The following is a 15,562-nucleotide window of genomic DNA, read 5'->3' on the forward strand; positions in this document are numbered from 1 at the left end:
ACAACACGGACATGTGTACATGCAACCTACTGATGAACATGTGTTACAGTTCACCTTTGTGCCCAATCCAGAGAAGATGACAGTCTGTTACATCCTCTAGCAAGAGATCCTGACTCTTCAGATCATATTGTAGGGCACGCCTACACTATGAAATAAGGTAGAATCTAATATGGTCGATTTCTTACCACCAGATTTTGTGAAGTTGAAGGTCTGTGTCTTCACTGCAGGGAAGAATGGAATGTAGTCCGAAGTAGCGTGTCCTCATTAGGGAGCCTGCTGTCGAATTGGAGAGTGAGTTACTGTGGGCAGCTTTGCATTCTGGCTATGCTCATGGTGCCCGCTGGGTCCAAAACTCTGCAGCAGGTGGTATGGGGCTCATGTTGGCAGCATCCCAGAATGACTTGTCTTGTCCCTGCCCCCTGTGCGAGATAAAGAGGCAGTGTGCTGGCACTTTTGGTGCCCTGGTTGCCCCCGCAGATCCCATAGCAACATGAGAATGGGGCCCAGGTTACAGGAAAGCATTGTCATGCTCCTGCGTGTCATGGTGCACCTGATGGCATAGTGCTTTGACCACATACGTGTGTCGCTTCGCCAGGAAGAGGGGGAGGACGAAGCTTGGTGTGGCATGGAGATGCAGCTTAGTCAAGGCTGCCGCTGATGCTAGAGCAGCACCCAGCCAATCCGCTGCGCACAGCACAAAGCTGGTTCTGGCACCGTGAGACAAGCTGAGACTGGTGAGGCCGCACTGTGATGCAGAGACGGGACAGTCACCAGTGGCTGCAGAACTTCTGCATGCACAAGGCCACGTTCCTGGAACTTTGCAAATGGCTTGGTCCCACCCTGAGGTGTCAGAATACCCCACTGAAACCTGCTCTGACTGTGGAGAAGCACGTGGCAATAGTCCTGTGGAAGCTCGCAAAGCCAGACAGCTACCGGTCAGTTGGGAATCTGCCTGTAGTAGGGAAATCTACAGTGGGGGCTGCTGTTCTACAAGTAGCCAAAGTGATCAATGCCATTCTGCTATGGAGTGTAGTGACTCTGGGAAATGGGGTTGCCACAGTAGAGGGCTTTGCTGCGATGGGGTTCCCCAGCTGCAATAGACGGAACACACAGGGAAAGGAACGAAGGGGGAAGGAGCTCAGGAATGAGGTAGGAGTTCTGCCTTCTGCCTCCTGACACTTCCTTTGAGTTGCCCCCTGCCCTTCTGCAGGGCAGGCAGGGTTCTGGGAGGAAGCCCTTTCCAGACCAAATGCCACACGCTCTGTTACAGTAGTCAGGAAGACAAAGATGGTCTCCTGCTGTCTCGCCTGCTGCTCTCTGGCAGCTCTTCTCTCCCGCTGCTCTGCACGCCAGTCCAGGCACTCTGCCTGAATTTCTGCCATGAGAGAGTTATGCAGTCCATATGAACATCCCCACCCGGGACTTCAGCAGCCCTTAGGGTCGACACAACAGGCTTGATATTGTGGACGCATCACTTAGGCCGTGTCCAGACTCAGGGTTTTTTTCGGGAAAAGTAGCCTTTTCCCGAAAAAACTTCCCCTGCGTCCAGACTCAAGCCGCATTCTTTCGAAATTATTTCGAAAGAACGCGGCTTTTCTTTCGATGGTGGTAAACCTCGTTTCACGAGGAAGAACGCCTTCTTTCGAAAGTTCCTCTTTCGAAAGAAGGCGTTCTTCAATGTAAAGAGGCCGTCTTCGAAAGAGAGCATCCAGACTCGCTGGGTGCTCTCTTTCGAAAAAGCGGATTTCTCTTTCGAAAGATCCGCCTGCAGTCTAGACGCGATCTTTCGAAAGAGGCTCTTTCGAAAGATGCTTTCGAAAGAGCCTCTTTCAAAAGAAGCCTGCAGTCTAGACATAGCCTTAGAAAAATTGACCATATGCAGCTATTGTCAGTGTAAAGTCCTTGTGTAGACCAAGCCATAGAAACTTGTGCTCTGGAGACCCCTGGTTCAGTCCCTCAGGTGTTAACCAAGATATCTGAATTACCTTCATTTTTCTCCATATGGCATATTCAAGTCCCTGGGACTATGAAAGGTCCTCCCTTTTTTAAAGATTGTCACTCTGATTATACTGGAGATATTACCTTTAAGGTTGTGCTATGATTTCAGATTACAGAAAGACAAAATGTAACAACATTCTGCACAAACTTTCCCTCCCCCAGCCCCAGTTGATTTAAGAACAACAAGAAAACTCACCAGAAACATTTAATAAAAAATAGTCACATAAAAAATGTGCAACCTCTGAAAAATAAGTAGTATCACTGATGTGCACTACGCTAACCTTCTTACAATTTGCAGTCATTTTTAAAGAATTAAATCTAGCTAATAATAGTTACAAAGTCTTACTTTGAAATAGTAGGGGTGCCATTAGTCTGTACTGTACTCTAATCCCGAAATTTTATTGTTCGACCGCATGAGATGGGATCCCCTCCAGCCGCGGTAAGCTGGCCAGGGTTCTGTGAAGCAAACAATGTTTAGGGCACCTTTTCTAGCCCCTTCCTCTTACTACGGAGGTGAGCAGTGCAATCCTAAAGAGGGCTGCTCAGTCACTCAGGTAGACGCCGAATCCAGCTGTTGCTTCCACCAGCAAGAAGACGACCATTAGACCTGAGCCGCCTGTGTGCAGGTCCGCGGCTACAGCTCCCAGTGTATCCACACCTGCTGCTTCGTCGCTCGCCCGTCGCCACAGGACTTAGGAGATGTCGAGATGTCAAGACTTGCGCGTGAATTGGATTAAAGTGAGGGAGAGGTGCGCATAGTCAGCCTCACTCTCTCTTCCCAGATTCCATCTTACTCCAATGGCAGGACTAAAGTCGAGACGGTTGGAGATGGGCTGGGCGCAGTGGTTGACCAGGGCATCTTTCATGTCTTGCCGTGCTCTTAGCGTACCACATCGCTTGCAGAAACCACCTTCATGACCGTTGGTCCTATTCTAGTAGGTCTCATCCGCTCGATCCGCCGGAGTCTGTCTTCACATGCTCGGGATAGACAAGTCCCTATCTCACCGAAGGTCGATGACCCGACGGCTACTCTCAACCTGGTTTAGCCAGCCTGTCGAAGCTGTTGCCCGGGGTGTGGCCGCTGCACATGCTACAGCTACTAGGAGCCACAGGTGAGAGTTGAGTGACAAGTGGGGACCAAAGGTGGACGAGCTGCCCTAAAAGGACACGACATGCCCGTACATCAGAGGTGCTACCCCTCCCTGAACACCCCATACACCCCAAGGTGTGTATGCAAGGTGACACCACTCACTATTGGCACATGGAACGTACGCACGCTTCAGGACAACCCTTTAGCAGACCGCCCAGAAAGAAGAACAGCCCTGGTCGCCAGAGAGCTCACAAGATTTAACATCGATATTGCGGCACTGTGTGAAACTCGTCTAGCAAATGAAGGTCAGCTCATGGAAACAGGAGGTGGTTACACATTCTTCTGGCATGGACGCAGCAGTGACGAACGTCGTGAATCTGGAGTTGGCTTTGCGGTTAAGAATCATCTTGTCCGCAAACTTGCCAGTCTTCCCAAGGGCGTGAATGACCGACTCATGACACTGCATCTTCCACTACCGAGAGGAAAGCAAGCCACACTGATCAGCGCTTACGCGCCCACAATGACGAATCCGGATGAAGTAAAGGACAAGTTTTATGAAGATCTCGATGCCCTACTCTCATCCGTGAAGCGCACTGACAGGCTGATTCTACTTGGCGATTTCAACGCGAGAGTAGGATCTGATCACACTGCCTGGGATGGCGTCATTGGAAAAAATGGAATCGGTAAATGTAACAGCAATGGCCTACTATTACTGAAGACATGTGCGGCTCATGATTTGATCATCACCAATACCATCTTCCGCCTGCCCACTCGCAAAAAGACGTCCTGGATGCACCCACGCTCTAAGCACTGGCATCTCATTGATTATGTCATTGTGCGGAGGAAAGACAGACAGGATGTAAGGGTGACCAAGGCCATGCCGAGTGCTGACTGTTGGACTGACCACAGACTTATCATCTCCAAATTAAGCTTTCGCATCAAGCCAAAGAGACGTCCGCAGGGAAACAAAGCTGTGATGAAAAAGATCAATGTCAGTAGACTGAGGAACCCCAACACAGCAACTTTACTAGCAGAAGATCTTGGCAACCAACTTTTAGAGCTGCAATTAGAGGAAAATGCTGAGAAGGACTGGGAACGCTTCCGGGATATTGTGCACTCTTCTGCACTAAAGGTTCTTGGACCCTCACACAGGAAACAGCAGGACTGGTTTGATGAAAACGATGAAGAGATCAAGGCCATACTTGCTGAAAAGCATCGCCTTCACCGTGCTCACCAGAATGACCCATCGTCAACAGCTAAGAAAAATGCCTTCAACAACATTCGCAGGATCGTACAGAACAAGCTTCGTAAGATGCAGGACTCCTGGTTGAGTGCCAAAGCAGATGAAATCCAGAAGTTTTCTGATAGAAACGATGCCAAACGGTTCTACGAAGCCCTTAGATCCTTGTATGGACCTCAGCCCTCAGGGAGTTCCCCTCTACTGGACTCAGATGGTGCAACTCTCATTACTGAGAAGGCTCTGATTTTACAGCGTTGGGCTGAGCACTTCCAATCCGTACTGAACCGCCCATCTTCCATCAATAACGAGGCGATTGATAGAATGCCCCAGGCGGATATCAACCACAGCCTGGATGGCTCACCATCAGAGACTGAAACCTTACAGGCCATCAGCCAGCTGTCCAGTGGCAAGGCCCCAGGATCTGATGCGATTCCAGCGGAAGTCTATAAGGGTGGTGGTGCAGTGCTTGTCAACAAACTCACTCAGCTGTTCCAGTCCTTCTGGAATCAAGGATCTATTCCTCAGGAACTGAAAGACGTGTCTATCGTACACCTCTACAAGAGGAAAGGAAATCGACAAGTTTGCGATAATCATAGAGGAATATCACTGCTTTCCATCGCAGGTAAGATCCTTGCACGAGTGTTGCTGAATCGTCTGATTAACCACCTGGAACAGGGTTTATTACCCGAGACACAGTGCGGCTTCCGCAAAGAGCGTGGCACGGTGGATATGATCTTCGCAGCCCGACAGCTTCAAGAGAAGTGTCAAGAGCAGAATCGTGAACTGTACACCACCTTCGTGGATCTCACCAAGGCTTTTGACACTGTCAGTCGCGAAGGTCTGTGGCGCATCATGTCGAAGTTTGGGTGCCCTGACAGATTCATCTTGATGGTACGTCAGTTCCACGACGGCATGACGGCTCGTGTTTTGGATGATGGAGAAGCTTCAGAGGCCTTTCCCGTCACAAACGGCGTCAAGCAAGGGTGTGTGCTGGCACCGACCCTGTTCAGCATAATGTTTTCAGCCATGCTGTCAGACGCCTTTCAGAACAGTTCCTTGGGAATCAGACTGAGATACAGGACCGATGGGAAATTGTTTAACCTGCGAAGACTCCAGGCTGTCACCAAGATAAAAGAGACTGTGTTACGAGATCTCCTTTTTGCTGATGACTGCGCCCTGAATGCTGGATCAGAGCAGGAAATGCAAGCCAGCATGGACAAATTTGCAGCAGCATGCGACAACTTCGGCCTTCTCATCAACACTAAGAAAACCGAAGTGATGCACCAGCCAGCTCCAAAAGCTCAGCATCAAGTGCCCACCATCACAGTGAAGGGACAAAAGCTGCAAGCAGTGGACCAATTTACATATCTTGGCAGCACCCTCTCCCGCTCAGTGACAATTGACATCGAGGTCAACTGCAGAGTCGCCAAGGCAAGCTCTGCATTCGGCAGACTGTTGACCAAAGTGTGGGACCGCCGTGGAATAAGTCTTGCTACAAAGCTTAAAGTCTATCGAGCAGTAGTGTTAACTACCCTGATGTACGCCAGTGAGACTTGGACTGTATACAGGAGGCACGCTAGGCAACTGAACCACTTCCACACGATTTGCCTCCGCAGACTTCTGAGGATCCGGTGGCAGGATAAGGTGCCAGACACAGAAGTCCTTTCTAGAGCAGGTCTGCCGTCAGTTTACACCCTGCTGATGAAAGCTCAGACACGCTGGGCAGGCCATGTTGCAAGGATGCCAGATCATCGCATCCCTAAACAGCTCTTCTATGGTGAGCTGTTTCAAGGGAAGCGATCGCACGGGGGACAAAAGAAGCGATACAAAGATACGCTTAAAGCCTCTCTCAAGTCCCTGGATATTGACACCACCTGCTGGGAGACCCTGGCACAAGACCGATCAACATGGCACACGCTGATCTACCAAGGCTGTCAAACATCTGAAGCCAGAAGGACAACCATAGCACAAGAGAAGCGAGCACTCCGTAAAGCCAGAGTTGCAAAAGCTGCAACAGTGGTGCCCACACATGTCTGCCCGACCTGTGGTAGAACATTCCGTGCCCGTATCGGCCTTATCAGCCATTTGCGGACACACCATGAACAGTCCATAACCTGTTAGATGTCAAGGTCCTCTTCGAATACGATGGACGAACAACAACAACAACTCTAATCCCGTTTATTTGGAGACGGGTTAATTTTTATCTGGATTTCAAACCCTTCAGAGTGTTGAATTCCGGGGTCTTCGGCTCTGGATATTGATTCATTCTAAAGAGGGATCCTCATTATGAAATGCCAGATTGAATTCCAGCCTAGCCCAGCAGTAAAGCAGTGTTGGAATCCAAACCTCCTGAGTCTGGTGTCTCTCTCGCACTGCTCTGAATAATTGACTATTATTGATATTACATTTTGAAGCATTATTCACTCTTAGTATGCATTGTAAGTGCACATAGTACAGCAGGTGCCACAAGCGTTTGCTTACATAAGTGACCCAGATGGTCTTGAGGTAGCTATTGATTTCTACTGGGTAAACTGCACCAGTTTGAAAGTGCAAATATGTATATTTAGCTAATGACAATCAGATTCCCTTTTGTGTGTGTAATATGTAGCCAAATCATTTTAAATGCAAATGTGTTCTAAAGGAATGTACATTAAAATATGTATATTTAATAAGTTCTAGGATGTTGGGTTGTTGAGCTAAACAGACAAAAGCAAAGGAAATTTAGAATTAAGGCAGAGTCCATCCTTAGCACAAGATATCCACTCGTACCCAGAGAGAGGTAGAGAGCAGCTGCCAGATAGTTAACTCTGTTGGTTTGAGCTGTCTCTGCTACATTTATTACCCTTAATTACTTTCCGGGGAATACTGTCCACCCTCTGTCGGAATGCACTTGGGACGGAGGATGCGGTGGAAGCAGTTCAGTTCTTGTGGGTGATTGGGTCTTAGCCTGCATGCACTGCATGAGGCAGAGCACAGCTCCATTCTTCCACCCAAATGGCTAGTTTTGGCCAGCAGAGTGGCAAGTGAGCAGGCGAGGGCTAGCGAATCAGACTGCTGCAGCCCTGTGGTCTTCTGCAGTTCTTAGATTTCCCTGCTGCACAGCGTGCATGGTCAGAGTGTCCAGTGCATGAGTGTTCCCCTTTCCAGTGGGATATTCCTCATAATAACCCAACCAATAGTGGGACAATCATTAGCTTTTGGTATTTATTTAAACACCTAATGCCAGAGCTTCAGCTGATGTACATGAGTATTGCTCCATATCCCAACTGACGCCAGCTAAGACTCTGGCCAGTGTCTGTTCAACTGCAGCAAATTATCCCTCCATAAAGTAAATGGATTAGTCCAAGCTGCTCTCTCAGGATGAGGAAGAGGTCATGTTGAGGATGAACACCTGGGGCTGAGCAGTTTCCATGTTACAGATAAGCCACATCAGTGCTGTAATTGCTTTGCTTTAGTTAAAAAAAAAAGGAGTCTGAGAGTAATGGCCATAGAAATGGCCAGGGAAAATTGATTTCCCTAAACTGGGGCATATATGGATTAGAGCTAGCCTGGGGTTTCAGAGCCATTGCTTTCAAGCAGGAGACTGCAAAATGATCACTAAATTGAAAGGGCAGCTCTGTTGGAACTGCCAATTACTAGTCATGTATGGGTTGGGTATTTTTAGTTTAATTGGGAAGTATTTTAAAAGGCTGCACAAATCATGTGCATGAGTTGTGAACTTCATATTTTCTTAAACAATTTACTGGGAAGAAATCCTGGAGGAGACGAGAAAGGCTCCACAAAACAGTTTATAGATGCCCTCTGCGTACCAGAGCCTCGTTAAAAGTCTCCTGGTTTTGTTCTGGGTTTATTGCACTACACACAAATTTAAAAACTGCTGATACAGGAATTCATATAGGCTTCAGAAAAATATCTTTGTACAGGGCTTAGTCCCAGTATGGATTTCCACAGGTGTGTCCTATATTTCACCATCTTTTTTTATCGGACCTTGTGTGTGTGAGACAGAAGTGGGGTATAGCTGCTATCAGTAATTGGTTTTAATTATTTACAGGCAATCACAGTGCAGCTATTGATTGTTTACATAACACTGAATCCTTCCAGATAAGAGCATTGTATTCATTTGGTTTCTGCTACTAATTGCTATCCTTCAGGGTGTCTCTGAGGGTATGTCTATACTATAGAGTTCTGTCGGAAAAACAACCGTTTTTTTTGGCAAAACTTGAGTTACGCCCACACTGCAATCACATTCTTCCAAAGGCAAATCGAAAGAACAGAGGGGTTTTTCCAGAGTTGGTAATCCTTTTTCTAAGAGGAAGAAGTCTTTTTTCCAAAAGAGTTCTTTTGCAAAAAGGCATGTGTGGACGGGGAAGAGGGAGTTCTTTTAGAAGAAGAGGAAAGAGCAAAAAGCACAGATACCCTTGTGGCCCCTCCATCCATAGCAATCCCAGCTGAAATGTGAGATAGCGTCCATTCAGTGTGGATGCTATGTTCTGAAAAAGCAGATGGCTTTTTCAATGTGCTTTTGTATGTGGACTCTCTCTTTCGGAATAAGTTTTTTTGGAAGATCTCTTCCGAGAAAAGCTTTTTCTGAAAGACACCTGCAGTCTGGATGTAGCCTGATTGACTAGGGCAAAGTCCCAATGCAAGGCTCTTTGTCTCATTTCTGTCCTCATTTCTGTGCACCGCTTTGAACACATTCCCCTCACCTCAGGAGCTGCTGATTCCATTCTCCTTCCCCACATGCTACTGTGTCCATTGCCAAACACTGCAAAAGGCATTATTCCAGTTTTTGTCCCTCAGCTAGGGTCAGGTGCACCTCTCCTCACCTAGGGCTGCACAGAATGGTAACAGAGTCCTCCAGAGCTGTGCAGTTTGGGGAATATTCTAGCTGTCTTTTGTCTACTCCTAAGGGGGAGCTACATTAATCTGCCACTTTAAAAAAACCTTAAAACATGAGGGGTGCTCTAGCACCTTAGGGTATGTCTACACTACCCCGCTAGTTCGAACTAGCGGGGTAATGTAGGCATACCGCAATTGCAAATGAAGCCCGGGATTTGAATTTCCCGGGCTTCATTTGCATAAGCGGGGTGCTGCCATTTTTAAATCCCCTCTCGTTCGAACCCTGTGCCGCGCGGCTACACGCGGCACGAACTAGGTAGTTCGAACTAGGCTTCCTAGTTTGAACTACCGTTACTCCTCGTGGGGTAGTGTAGCGGGGTAGTGTAGACATACTAGCGGGGTAGTGTAGACATACCCTTAGAGACTAACAAAAAATATAGATGGTATCATGAGCTAGCATGGGCCTCTTGCTTCACTCGTCATCTGAAGAAGTGGGTTGTGCCCACAAAAGCTCATGATGCTTGCTGTATTTTTGTTAGTCTCTAAGGGTACGTCTACACTAGCTTTTTAGTTCGAGCTAGGTAGGATAATGAGGGCAAGCGGAGTTGCAAATGAAGCCCAGGATTTAAATATCCCAAGCTTCATTTGCATGTTCCCGGGCTCCGCCATTTTTAAATCCCCCTTAATCCGAACTCCGTGCCCGCAGCTACATGCGGCATAGAGTAGGTAGTTCAAAATAAAGACCCTAATTTGAACTACCTCATTCCACGATGAGTAACGGTAGTTTGAATTAGGTTCTTTAATTTGAACTACCTACTCCGTGCCGCGTGTAGCCGCAGGCACGGAGTTCGGACTAAGGGGGATTTAAAAATGGCGGCACCCAGGAACATGCAAATGAAGCCCGGGATATTTAAATCCCGGGCTTCATTTGCAACTCCGCTTGCCCTCATTACCCTATCTAGCTTGAACTAACGAGCTAGTGTAGATGTACCCTAAGATACTAAAAGGACCACTCATTGTTTTTTAAATGTTTTTGTCTTCCCCGTACAGTGGCAGGGTACCTATATTTTGGAATGAGCAGATCTGTAGGAACTACAGAGCACTGTTTGGATTTTGGTCTCTCTGGTCTTCCCAAGTTTTCCACAGTCTTAGCAGAACAGTCCTTGTTTATGCCTTTCTGCCACTGGCCACGTCCATGGCGTTTGGATACTCATTTCCCTCTAGTACTATGGAGGGGAGAGTACTTATAAACCGGAACAGCTGAACCAGAAGTCATGATTCATTTTGCACCATAAATGCCACCACTTTCAAAGGGACACATGATGAACCGAGGCTCCCCACCCTCTGAGTTGAGAAAGTGGGAAAGGAGAGAGAAAGGAGAAAGGAAGAGAGGCAGCAATGTAGTGATGGTGCCTTCCTCTCTGTGTCTAGGTACACTGCTCTCTGCCCCACGCTGAGCAGGGCAGAATGTCCTAGGAGCAGCAGGGAAAGTGAGGTCTTCATCAGAATTCTGAGATGCATCTTGGATCCCAAGTGCCTGCTCGTTTTGCTACAAAATATTGCAGAATGTTTCTCTCATTGTCCCAATCACTCCTTTATATTCTCTTGTCTCCTTTTACAGAGCGATGAGGTTTTAACTGTCATCAAGGCGAAAGCCCAGTGGCCTGCCTGGCAACCACTAAACGTGTAAGTAGATAGAGAGTGGAGGCTCCCGACAGACTCCTGTTCAGTATCATCTAACAGACTGCTCTAAACCTATTGCCTTACACAATGTTTTGCTCCTGCAAAGAAAAAATATCAAAGTATGTATGCGTTTGGCTTGGGCTTTGGTATTCTGCCAGCAAGTGCCTTTTTGCATGTGTGCATGGAGCTTATTAACTATATCGGGAAAAGAGAAAAAGTTGTATTGTGTTTGAACCTGTATTAAACAATTCAGTGTTTGCATACATATATTAGATCCATGTGTCAGGCTGTCTGGGTGCCAACCTCAAGGCAGGCTTATAAACCAGAGCTCTCTGTTGCAGAAGTTGAGCCAACTCCATTCCCATGTTCTGTGTGGAAAGAGGGTAATTGGATGCCTGGTCAAAGTTCATGAGCAAAGCTCAGGTCCTGACCTTTCTGGGCAGTGGTTCCTAAACGTTGTACTCGTGACCCCTTTCACATAGCGCACCTCTGAGAACAAGCCCCTCTATAAATGGAAAACAATTGTTATATATTTAACACCATTATCCCATCACAGTCCCTCATGTAGTAGTAATATGACCCGCTGAAAGGTCCTGACCCCCCACTTGAGAACCCCTGTTTTAGCGGAAATACCTCTCCCCTTGCTAAACTCTTCAGGATCTTTCGTGTCAAATCACCCTATGGCCATGTTTTACTCACTGTGACTAATCTTAAATTTTTTAACTCTTAATATCAAGAGACATAAAAAATGATGGAGTGGTACATGGTGATGGGGAGCGGTCACTTTTAGGGTGTGCCTAGACTACAAGGTTTTTTTTAAAAAAAGTGGCCTTTTTCCAAAAAAACTTCCCCTGTGTCTAGACTGCTGCCGCCTTCTTTCAAAAGTAAATTGAAAGAATGCAGCTGTATTTTCTACCACAGAAAATCTTGTTTTAGGAGGAATAATGCCTATTTTTCTGAAAGTGCTCTTTCAAAAAAAGGCGCTATGTAATGCAAACTGTGCTTTTTCAAAAAAGAGCATACAAACTGCCTGTGTGCTCTTATTAGAAAAAGTGGCTTGCTTTTTCGAAAATACTGGTTGTAGTCTAGACACGCTTTTGAAAGTATCTTTCAAAAAAGCCTCTTTCGAAAGAGGCTTGCAGTCTAGACGTACAGGCTAAGCCAGATCACTTGGTGTGGTAAGCTCATTTGAAAAGATGCATGTTTAACACTGATACGTGTAAAAGCCACCAAGGAATAAAATGTGTAGGTTACTCTGGCAAGAAAGGGGATTTAGGGGTTATGACAGAACCACTTGAACGAGTGTCCCCACTCCAGTCATTGCCATAGCTAAGAGGGCTAATACGATATCTGCATGTATAAGCAAGACAGTATCACACAGGAGAGAGAAGCAAATGGTGGCAGCAGTTCTATATACTGTACTAGTGAGACCATTACTGGAATAGAGTGTCCAGTTCTGATGTCTACACTTTTAAAATGATGAAAAATTAGAGAGAGCTCAGAAAAGGTTTACAAGAATGTTTCAAGTACTGGAGAACATGCCTTATTGAGAGAGACTTAAGAAGCTATTTAATTTATCCACAGAAAGGTTAACAAGTGACTTCAAAACAGTCAGCAAATATCCATATGGGGAAGAGTTTTCTGACAGCAGAAGGAATTTTAGTCAATCAGAAAAAGCTGAACAAATTCAGACTGGAATAAGGGACAAAATGTTAACAATGGGGCAGTTAACTCCCCATTAAGAGACAACTTACCTTGAGATGCAGGGGAGTCTAATGCTGAGGTCTTTGACTTAAGATTAGATATTTTTATAGAATGTATGCTACAGCTCAAAAAGAGCTTTTATTTTCAGATAGTAGCGGATAGAGTCCTCTGGTCTATTTTATGCAGGAGATCAGACTATACAATCTGAATTGTTCCTTCTTGCCTTAAAATTTATAAATCTGTGGTGTTGCATGAGTAATTATCTCCCCCAGTACTTAGAGTCTTCTAGTATGTTCTTCTTTAATATAGGTAATGGGCATTCCACAGTTCAGCTGTGGCCATTATTAGGGGCTACATCTACACTGCAGCACTATTTCGGGACACTGGAGCTATCCCAACATAGCTACCCCATTATTAACAGCAAGCCCATTATTTTGAAATATAACAGACCCGCTATTCTGACATCCTTGTAAACCTCATTCTACGAAGAGTAAGAGATGTTTTGGAATAGCGGGTTATTTCAAAATGTACAAAATAAGCTATTTTGAAATTGACTCAAAGTAAGCTGTGCAATTTGCGTACTCAAATTACGTAGCTTATTTTGAGCTACGGGTGCAGTGTAGACACACCCTAGATGGCCAACTTTACTTCTCACCAGCTCTCAGTTTTGAATAACTCACTGGGATTCCCTAGATCAAGCTCCAATGTCTTTGTATCTGTTTTTTGCCTGCTTGTCTTTTAAAACTCAGTCTTCATTCCACCACCCAATTTTATTGCAGTGGGATCTGTTTGGCTCAGAGGAGCCTTTATTTTATTATATTTGTTTTGCCTCCAATTTTGTGACCGAGCTCTGGTGATGTTTTGCATCAAAGTGCTCACCCCAGGAAAGGTTTGCCTTGGTGTTCAGCATTGTCAAGGCTTTGGCATAGCCAACATAGGGTGGGTTTTTAACTCTCTGCTTTTTCTTGTGTTGGAGATGAAGAGAAGGTTTGCTGCTCCAGGGAAGTAAATTCATCATCTTTAAAAAACATTAAATTAATACATAAAAATCAAAGTTAGTGAAACTATAATACAGAGGTTTTTAATCACAAGATCACCTTTTCAACTTAAATGCAACATAAGCTCTACCTCAAACCCAAATACTCTTGTCCCACCTCCTTCCCGCCCCTTCTTTGAGGCCCCGCCTCTGCTCCAAGGCCTCACCATGCTCACTCCATCACCCTTTTCCCCCCATCCTCAACCACTTTCACCAGACTGGGGTAGGTGGGTTGGGGTGCATGCTCTGGTCTTGGGTTATGGGGTTTGGAGTATGGGAACAGCTCTGGTCTTAGCCCAGGGTGGGGGATTTAGATCCAGGAAGGATTGTCGGGCACAGATGTAAATCGTTTCTACATGATTTTTATTAAGGGTTATTATAGCAGCATATTGTGTTCCCCTGTCAGAACTGAGACCCCATTGTGCAAAGCACTGTATGCACCTAATATAAGACTGACCCGAGCAACTTAGTCCAATTTATATAAAGGATCTAATAGGAAAATAGGATCTAATTTTCAGTCGAGACCATTCAGACCTGAGATGGCCTTTCAGTCCTTAGGTGTGACTTTCCTAGTACTTACTCCTCAGCTTCTATGTAAAAGAATATCAACTATCAAGAAACAGTGTCTAGTGTAAGTATTGTCCATTATATCTGTGTTCCCCAAGAGTATGTCTATACTACAGTGTTATTTTGAAATATCTTATTTCAAAATAGTTCTTTTGAAATAGTTTATTTCAAAATAGTGTATCTACACACAAAATGCATTTCAAAATAGCATTTTGCTATTTCAAAATAGCGCGTCCACTCTGAGTGGACTCTGAATCACATTTAAGGCTGGCCGGAACCAGTTCCAGCTGGGCACCAGGTCAGGAATTACTGTGTGGGGCTGCTGCTTGAGGCTATCTGAGGTCTGTGCTTAAAGGAATGCCCCCGCTCCCCCCAAAAGCCAGTTCTAAGGTTTCCCTGCTTGCTTATCTACTTCGATGAGGGACAGCAAAGCAGTTTGTCTCTGCGTGCTCTGGTTGCCCTCACTCAGGACACCACAGCACTCTGCAACATGGAGCCAGAGCTGCCCCTGGGCACTCTGGTGCTTCTCTTGGATGCGTTGCTGCAAGCCTGGCTGCACTTTCTGCAGGCTGCCATTTGGGAGGTCCATCGTGGGGCTGTCAGTATCCAGGAGGCCCTGCGGGAGAGCTTCCACCCTGAGGAGCACTAAGAGCCTCCCTGGTCTGCCCCATTGGTGGCTTGTGCCTCATTCCTCCCTCACATCCTTCCACTTACCCCTCCCTAACCCCCCTTCCTGATGTCAAATAAAATACACGTATTTTCATGAACACAAACTCTCTTTATTTAACAAAACTGGGGGGTGGGAAATGAAACTGGTGAGACTGGGGAAAGGAGGTGGGAGAGGTGAGAAGAGAGGGTGGGAGAGGCGAGGGGGAAACCTGGGAGAAGGGAGCTGGAAGGGGGAAGCCAGGGGAAGAAGGGGGAGGGGAAGCTCAGGGTTGGGGGTCTCACTGAACCAACTTGATTGTCATGTAAACCTTCTCCTGCCTTCGCATGTGGCGTTTGGTGGCCAGGCTGGCAGCTATCCTGCCATAGACGGCCGGATTCCTCTGTCTAGTGTGGAGATCATGGATGTTGGGGGCATCCTCCCCAAAACTGAATAAGATTCATTATCTCCACCCTGGACCAGGAAGGTGCCCGCCTTCTCCGGGCCTTGGCAAGCTCCTGGGAGCTGGAAGACTGCTACTGGGGAGCGGTGGAGGGCTGGCTGCCAGTGGCTTGCTGGCTCATGTTTTGGGGCCACTGGGTCAGGAACAGGGACTGCTGGCTCTGGGCTGGCAAGCTTGGAGCTGGCACAGGCACTGTGGCCAGAGTCAACCCCTTTAAGGGCTCCGGGAAGAGGGGGAGGGAGTGGAGTGTTCTTGGTTGAGGCTGGAGTGGCCACCAGGGCACCCTGGGAAGGCTG

General features: G+C 46.7%; 1 protein-coding gene across 1 annotated transcript in view; it reads left to right on the forward strand.

The window, feature by feature from the left end:
• Positions 1–15,562, forward strand: part of SPON1 (spondin 1) — a 378,928-nt gene that overhangs the window by 296,734 nt on the left and 66,632 nt on the right. The window contains exon 7 of the mRNA XM_075927822.2: positions 10,789–10,853. Within this exon, the coding sequence (XP_075783937.2) occupies positions 10,789–10,853 (65 nt within the window). The remainder of the gene's footprint in view (positions 1–10,788; positions 10,854–15,562) is intronic.

Source organism: Pelodiscus sinensis, chromosome 5 (genome assembly GCF_052426305.1).
Source record: "Pelodiscus sinensis isolate ZL-2025 chromosome 5, ASM5242630v1, whole genome shotgun sequence".
Classification (NCBI taxonomy): domain Eukaryota; kingdom Metazoa; phylum Chordata; order Testudines; family Trionychidae; genus Pelodiscus; species Pelodiscus sinensis.